Source organism: Pomacea canaliculata, linkage group LG11 (assembly GCF_003073045.1).
Source record: "Pomacea canaliculata isolate SZHN2017 linkage group LG11, ASM307304v1, whole genome shotgun sequence".
Lineage (NCBI taxonomy): Eukaryota > Metazoa > Mollusca > Gastropoda > Architaenioglossa > Ampullariidae > Pomacea > Pomacea canaliculata.
In genome coordinates, this window is record NC_037600.1 from 14,622,585 (window position 1) to 14,630,189 (window position 7,605).

Consider the following 7,605-nt stretch of genomic DNA (forward strand, 5'->3'; position numbering starts at 1 on the left):
TAGACGAAACTAAGTAAAATCGCCTGACACCCACTGGCCTTGAAATCACGGAGCAAACTAGAACACGATTGTAGTCATGCTTTCCCAGGACACCGAACGACAGTGACGACCACAACGCTAGTCCCATCCTACGTCGGCCTGTTTTCTTTCCTCGCTGTTTGTCGAGGGCAAAGGGCAAAGTGCAAAGGAAGAAGCTCCTTGTATCGTTCCTGAAGCGACATTATTTTCATGGGACTGGATCCGTTGTGTTCACAGAAGAGCAGTGTCGTCCTTAAGTGGATGAATCATCGAAAGGACCCAATTAAGTAATTAGACCACTAAATTTGACGACAGTGACAGAGACTTTCTAGCAATTGTTTTGATGGTCGTAAATGACAATCTGATGCCAGGGTTTTAGTTCCATTTGCTGACGACCGCTTCTTCAACAAACGCATTATACCGCTTAGAAATTCGTCGTTGTAGACTGAAGGTCTGAAAGAGGGAGGAAAGAAAGCCAGACAGATGGCTTGCATGCGACGTCCGTTTGGTAGAACGCCGCTATCGTATATTTTAAAGAATAATATTACATAATATTATTACCGCATTAGCATTGGCATTTCTGCCTGCATTTGGTCAAAAGATAAGCCATATTTAATTATATAATAGGCTGTCTAATTTAATTTTTACTAAAATAATACAGTAGAACCTCGATTCTCCGGTCTTTAATTAACAGTGCATTTGGTTATCCGTGAGCTCCTAAAAAAGAAGCTGCTAGACATCTGAGAGCATATGTAAGACCTTTCTGGCTTTTGCTAGGTGTGATGACAAAGCCTTTCAGCGTCCCTTGTAATCCTGGTCGCCTCATTGACCCGACTGAAACAATCGTCCCTGGTGTAAACCCTAGTACCACAGTGTAGATCCGTCATCTGCCAGGTGGTCTCTGCTAAAAGATGTGTGACACGCCAGTCCCCCCCATCTCCAAACGGTAGGTTCAGCAGACACTTCGAGAAATGACCTACAACCCTCGACAAACATGAATAAGTACAATACTAGAGTGCTAGATGTGTATGGGTTGCATCGTCCGTCAAACTTTCATCGGAAATCAAACAGTGTGTGATATTGTTCAGAAGAAAGAAGAACTCTACAAGTTCGTAACTTCATCCGATACATTTAATGGGATGAGTGCTCGCAAGACAACAAAAGGTTTAAAATCTGACGATCTGGATAGAGATGTGTTCGAATGGTTCAAACAAAATCGCGTGATTCGCACATAATTAAACTTGTATGCATTGAAAAGGTCTAAGAATCCACTATCATTTAAGTGCGCCATTTTCCTGTCCTTTATTCTGGGAGAAAACCAAAGTCCGTGTCCCCGAGACCTTACGACCCTCAGAATAACGACGACGAGCGAGCGGTTCCCCAGCTGGTGGTCCTCCCCTTCGTTACCTCACTCCCCCTACACACACACAGACACACCTCCTACCCACACGCACACGCGAACCATTGACCACTGTCACTGACTTGGCAAACAAACAAAAAAACCCAAAACTCTTGCCAACAAAAGACAACAAGAGCACAGCCGGAAGTCACACCGGCGCACGCGCGGATCTGGTTTGGAGGAGAAAGGGGGGTGACAACTATTCTCCACTCGGCCTCGTAACCATGAAGGTGCTGCTGGTGCTACTGGTGTTGCTGTGTTTTGCAAGCGCCGTTAGAACTCCCCGAGGAAGGAAAGGACCTGCCCAGGGATCTGCATCGCGACGAAATTCGCAGCAAGGTACGATGGGATGGCGACGATAGGATAATAGATTGCACCTGCCACGATGTAGACACTGCTTTCTCACTTTCCAAAACCCACGTATAGCTCAACTCCATTCACTCTTCAAGCCCTGCAATCATACTTTATTATTATTATAACATGAACCGAAATGAATCTGCTTGTGAATGTTTGTATGTTTGCATGCGTGTCTGTTATCTGTGGTCATGCATCTGTGTGGAGTAATACTGATTATTTCTTTGCTTCTCTATAATTTACACTAAATTATTATGAGCTCTTGATTTTAAAAAAGGAAAAGCATGTTATAATTAAATTAAAATGTTGGTTCTAGTATCATTATTTTGTACACTTACAAAAAAAATATTTGTAAGTGCGCGTGTCTGTCCGGTGTCTGAACGTTTAGAACAGTTGGATCAGTACTTTCTAGTATTCTCTGATTCATTAACCTTAATTTAGGCAGTGTTGGAAGCTTGTGTTTCACTCCATTACTATGTTCCCCTTCATCTGGAAAAAAGGACTGAAAATGTGTTTTTCACAATAGCAGTTTTGAGAAAAGGTGAAGGAAGTAATTATCAAAGTATTACTACGTCTTATTCAAGTACGTATGAACAAACCACTAATGTACAGGTCCGGTTCTACCATTAGGTTAACTACGCAGTTGCCTCGGAGGCACTATAGTATTCACAGGGGAAGTGAGTCGCATCGATAAAATAAAACATTAAAAATCCTTCCGCTAACTATAAAATGTTTATAAATATGCCATAATATACCATCTGGAAAAATGTCCGATAGCCATCATCAGTATTGAGATCGACAGACCTACTTTACTGCGGACTGCAGAATATTTTGAACGACTGTTATAAAGACATCTGGTGCCATTAATAGTTCCATCTCTTCTTTGGTCTGTATGTCTGTCTGTTTGCCCAGGTCTTTCGTTCCTTTTCTTTTTTCTTGTGTTTTCTACTTGTTTATCAGGAGTGTGATGAGAGAGAAAGATGCCTTGTACGGTATATGCCTTGATAATGTATCACTGAGCGATTTTTTTTTCTAGCAGCAACATGCAAAGACAGGAACAACTTTTTGCTTCCATCCAACGATCTAAGAACCAAGCCTTTCAGCTTCAAGTGCCCCAGCGGTCCTGTCTTTGAAGTCAACGCCACCGCCGTGGCCGGGGAGTGCAGGGGATACACCCAGCTCCTCCTTGCCGAGGCCAGAAGATGCAAGTGGAATAAAACGTGCAGTTTGACCTACAGGGGTCACCCAATCATAACGATAGACAAGGACTGGTCAGGACAATGTGTCGGCAAAACTCCGGAGTCGTTCGAAATTAGCTTCTCGTGCATCAAAAACAAGAGTAAGCCCAATTGTCAAATTGTCTGGTGTCTTCTTCATTCCATTCTTCAAAAATTCTTCTCTCTCTCTCTCTTTCTCTATCGTCAACAATGATAGCACCAGCAGCAGTCCTCTTTGCTTCTGCTTTTGTGATAAAGCCTCCCGTCCTAGCAGTAACAGTAGAGCACAGATGGCAGCTATGAAAAAATATCGTCACTCGACACGAGCCTGATATGCCTTCCTAATACATCTTGTATATCTCAAAACTCCCACGAGTGCTGTCAAACTGGCATGCGACCATGAGGTCTTCCCAACCATCCAGCTATGCCGCGATCTCGGATACACACAATTATGTATGCAAGTGAAATTTATCTAAGGACATCTACTTGGTGGTGGAGTGTTTGGACTCCTCTGTTTCCCAGCCAACATTGTTAAAAACATCATGTTGTCTGATGGTGGTGCTTTACAAGCAAGGAAACACTAGGCCTTTGTTTTACCCAAATCATTGTACCATTGTACCAATCATGAGGAATTACCTTTTAGGTTTTGGCATCCCTAGTAATTCACTTCTACTATAAAGATATTTTCATTATGAAAAAAATAAAAAAGAAGGTCGATGAAATTCTTTTCTTCTATTTACAGTGAAATAGAAAAGAATTTAAAGACATTTATCCAATCGTCTATTTTTTGATTAATTGTTTTGTTTCTTTCTTATGTATATAATACTTTTAAACGGTTTACTTTAGCTTTAAAATATTATAATCATTGGGCTGAATCAAATGATTAGTCGTGGATTACCAAAAACAAAGTCAGTGATTATTGCGTCATTATATTCATAATGCGATTTTTTGAAGGAGGAAGGTGGTGAGTATCATCTAGCCATCCATCTGCTTGATTTTCTTTTCTTTTTTGTCTCACTCCACTCAGCGCCTGTTCTTGATGTGTTGGGAAATATATCTACAACCAACAAAGAGTCAGGGCTGGTTCGAAGCCACACGTTGTATCCATGGAGCTACAGAGATGGTTCCAAGTATGGCATTCTATACTTCACTCGTCCACAGAAACCCGGAATTAAGAATCTATGGTTTACGGTGAGACGTCTCACTCATATTCATATATATGTGTGTGTGTGCCTGAACACGTGCTTTGATGACATATCCATTAAGTTTAAACAACAATAGACAACTCATACGCAAGTAAGACTCTCATAAAGTATTTTTTAAATTTGAATATTTGCATCAAATGCATTAACCTAGCAGTCGTTCCTTCAACGTATTTTGTCCCATTTTAAAAAAAAAAAAACTTGTTATCTACCTTTGTTCTGCTGCTTATTAATTTTTAAATGTTTATGATTCTTGCAAATTTTCATTGTATTTCGATACATATCTCTAATTCTGCGTGAACCTTTTCGGAGCCCGCCGTTGACTCTCATACAGCATTTTTTTTTATTATTATTTATTTATTTTCTTTTCATAGGTGCAAGACTTCGGGATACGGCACAGCGATTTCCTGGTTCTGTTGTACACCAACTCCTCCAAGCAAAATGTCACGAGGTTTATCGATGCACACGACACAACATTTCCGGTGAAGGATGTCTCCAAGATCGAGATGTTGTTTTACGCTAACTACACTCTGCATCACTCCATGCTCCATGGGGAGGAGAAAGGATTCCTCCTCTGCTTCCAATGTGAGGGTTATGCTGGTTAAGGTTATCACTCTGTGGATTTTCTCCATTTCACAGCAATTTTACTTTTGGTTTTTTTGGTTTTTTTTTCTCTTATCATTTTTTTCTTTGAGGGGGACGATCTGTTTTGTTACCTGCTCTTGCTATATTTTTTTTTTGTTTTTGCTGTTTGTTGAGTTTCTGTTTACTTTTTTTTATTTGCTTATTTTCTTTTTCTCTTACCACTTTGAACGGCATTCACTTTAGACAACTTTGATGATACTTTGAATAAAATTAAAAATTGCAGTCACATTGCAGTCAGCTTCTTTTATTGTTGCCTCTCCATCCCAACATACTCCCCACCAAATGATCAGAAAACTGATTATGTTGTATTTAAAATAACTTTGTCTTTATTAAGGTATATGAATATAAGATGGTCTTTATCATGTTATATGTGGAGTTGTGTGTAGTCCTGTGAACTTATTTGAAAATAACTTCTAGAGTAAACGTTTGTGTAACACGAAATTCCGAGACCGCTAGCAATAATCTACAAAAATGCCAGGCTGTTGCCTCCCTAAGTTTTTGAGCAGAATTTTTGTTCGGGGTTTTTTCAGGTTTTGGGGGCTCTTGTTTTGTTTTATTTTACTGATTTGGATATAAAACTAAATGATGTTACTTTATATTATATTTCTTTATATTTTTGTATTTTTGTTCTTTATATTTCACTTTGACACAGGGCTTAAAGCGAATGCCACTCCCAAAGGTAACTCCGTTCTGTTCGGGGATTATCCAAACCAGTAAGTGTACACCTGTATTTTTAATATTTCATTTTTCTCTTTACCCTCCCTCCCTCCCTCTATCTCATCTGCCACTTATCACAACTCAAAATTCATCTGTCTCTTGACTCTCTTTCGTCTGTTTGTGTTGCCCACCTGTCTGTGACACGCATCAGACGAGAGAAATTCGGTAGACGCTTATTTTCCTAATCATGCCCCAATGTTTGGAGTTCTCTGCCTCTTCAGAACGTGTTTGCAGTGCATGGTGAACACGCGTCCACACAGGGAAATGTATTTAACAAATTGTTGTTATTGTTGTTTTTTCTAGATTAGTGAAAAATAATTTCAAACAACTTTATGCTGGTGTAATTTGTTCCTTTCTTTTGTGGCCGACATATGAGGTTATTGGTTTGCCCGTGTGTCCATCATCTCGTTCAATCCCATTCATTTATTCACTTATCTACTGATTGCAGAGAAATGCGGAGAAAGTGTCAGAACAAAGGCATCCAGCCGACGATCAGGTAGAAGAGGAAGACGGGGTCAACAAAAATACTGATCCGTTGGACCATCTTACGGGCCTTATGTGACAACCATCAGATGCAAGCTTTCGTGGGGAAAAATGTACCATCTAGTTTTTTGACTGAATTCTTTCAGTTTCGCCATTCGCTGGTTATGACATATGCATGAATATCACCAGGCAAGTAAATTAAGTAACCTGTCAAAATACGGATGACAAAGAAACCAGAGGTCGCTAAAAGTCTCGAAAACATGACCCAGAGGGAGGATCTGGCAAAGAGGCCATCACTTCCAGCTGGCCAATGCACAACCACACTGTTTTCTAGGTTCTGATTGATTGCAATTTGAACATTTTTTAGAACTCACTTTCACCTTAAACCCAATATTTTGCTTATCTGAAATCAACTGAGGCTTGCTTCCGCTCCCATGGTGACTGGTTGCTTTTCTGGGCAGTAAAACACGCATTATTTTCTTTTAATGTCTCTGAGCCTGTATACGTGTACTCACACGTACGTGCGTGCTTTTGTGCATGCATGTGTGTGTTTGCGTGCATGCATGTGCGTGTATTCAACTGTCACTTTAATTGTATAATTATTTTAATCCATAGTGAGAATTTGGAATTTTTGTGTCAAATAGGTAATGATCGAGGAGCAGCTAGAGCTCGACATAAAAAAAAAAATTAGTCTGAATCATTACAAATAAAGACTGGTTATGGATTAATTATTTGTGGTCTCGTATTTTCTTATTCTGAACTTTTGCTGAGATTTTTTTCCTGTGTGTCTTTATTCACGTCTGTGATTTGACAAAGGATATTCAGTAACGTTTGGGGGTTTATTTGTTTGGGTTTTTGTTTTTTTAATTCCAAGTAGACTAAGGGAAGTAACTACGAATACATTGTTTTGCATTTATCGTTCTTAGTCAGGTCCATCCGGGCGAGTCGCTGCTATTTGAATTTCGCTGACCAGTAACGTCGTTGAGACTTTAGCTAGAAGCAAACCAACGATCAGAGTGTATCACGATTCTCAGCGCAGAAAATACTCTTATTTCGAGAAGCAGACATAGTTGCTTCAAGGAAATTCAACGATGAAGGTTGTATTCTACTTCAGATATGTTTGTTTAAATGTAAAACTTCTGCACGAGGAGTGAATTTGGAACGATGAAGATGCCCATCCATCATGGCGAGTGATGAAGCACGTTATGTGCCGATGGCTACCAAAGAAAACTTGATGGCCGTAGGTCTTATTGTAGACTTGATAGCTATTTTTACGCATGTGAAAAAGACTAAATATAAATAATGGTGCTCAAATTCACAGTAATGTATCACCTCACGTTCAAGGCATCACCCGAACTTCAAGGGCCTTCAAACTGCTGCCCTCAGAAGAACGCAATTCGGTTGAGTTTTTTTTATTGTAGTACGTTGCAGTTTGAAAACCTGCTACGATCAACGAGATATCACACTTGCAACTCTCTTCACATAAGGAGTGTGGAAAAAAAAAACAGGATTGTTGACGTCTACAAATTCAGTACTGAACATCCAAGCATATGAAGAGAAAGAGAGGTTT

General features: G+C 39.8%; 1 protein-coding gene across 2 annotated transcripts; it reads left to right on the forward strand.

The window, feature by feature from the left end:
- Positions 1-1,482: 1,482 nt before the first annotated feature.
- On the forward strand, positions 1,483-6,515 carry LOC112576012. Of its 2 annotated transcripts, none has more exons than XM_025258202.1 (6): positions 1,483-1,756; positions 2,811-3,110; positions 4,016-4,179; positions 4,565-4,775; positions 5,488-5,548; positions 6,001-6,515. In XM_025258202.1, exons 1-6 carry the CDS (start codon positions 1,642-1,644, stop codon positions 6,050-6,052), a joined length of 903 nt encoding a protein of 300 aa, XP_025113987.1. In that variant the 5' UTR covers positions 1,483-1,641; the 3' UTR covers positions 6,053-6,515. The 2 variants fall into 2 exon arrangements, with proteins under 2 accessions (XP_025113987.1, XP_025113986.1); XM_025258201.1 differs by having other exon boundaries at positions 1,495-1,756; positions 2,808-3,110.
- The last annotated feature ends 1,090 nt before the right edge of the window (positions 6,516-7,605 follow it).

Coding starts and splice junctions, on each gene's coding strand:
- LOC112576012 (XM_025258201.1), top strand. CDS start 1,642: ATGAAGGTGCTGCTGGTGCTACTGGTGTTGCTGTGTTTTGCAAGCGCC. Junction 3,111..4,015: donor CTCGTGCATCAAAAACAAGA/GTAAGCCCAATT, acceptor CACTCCACTCAG/CGCCTGTTCTTGATGTGTTG. Junction 5,549..6,000: donor TTCGGGGATTATCCAAACCA/GTAAGTGTACAC, acceptor TACTGATTGCAG/AGAAATGCGGAGAAAGTGTC.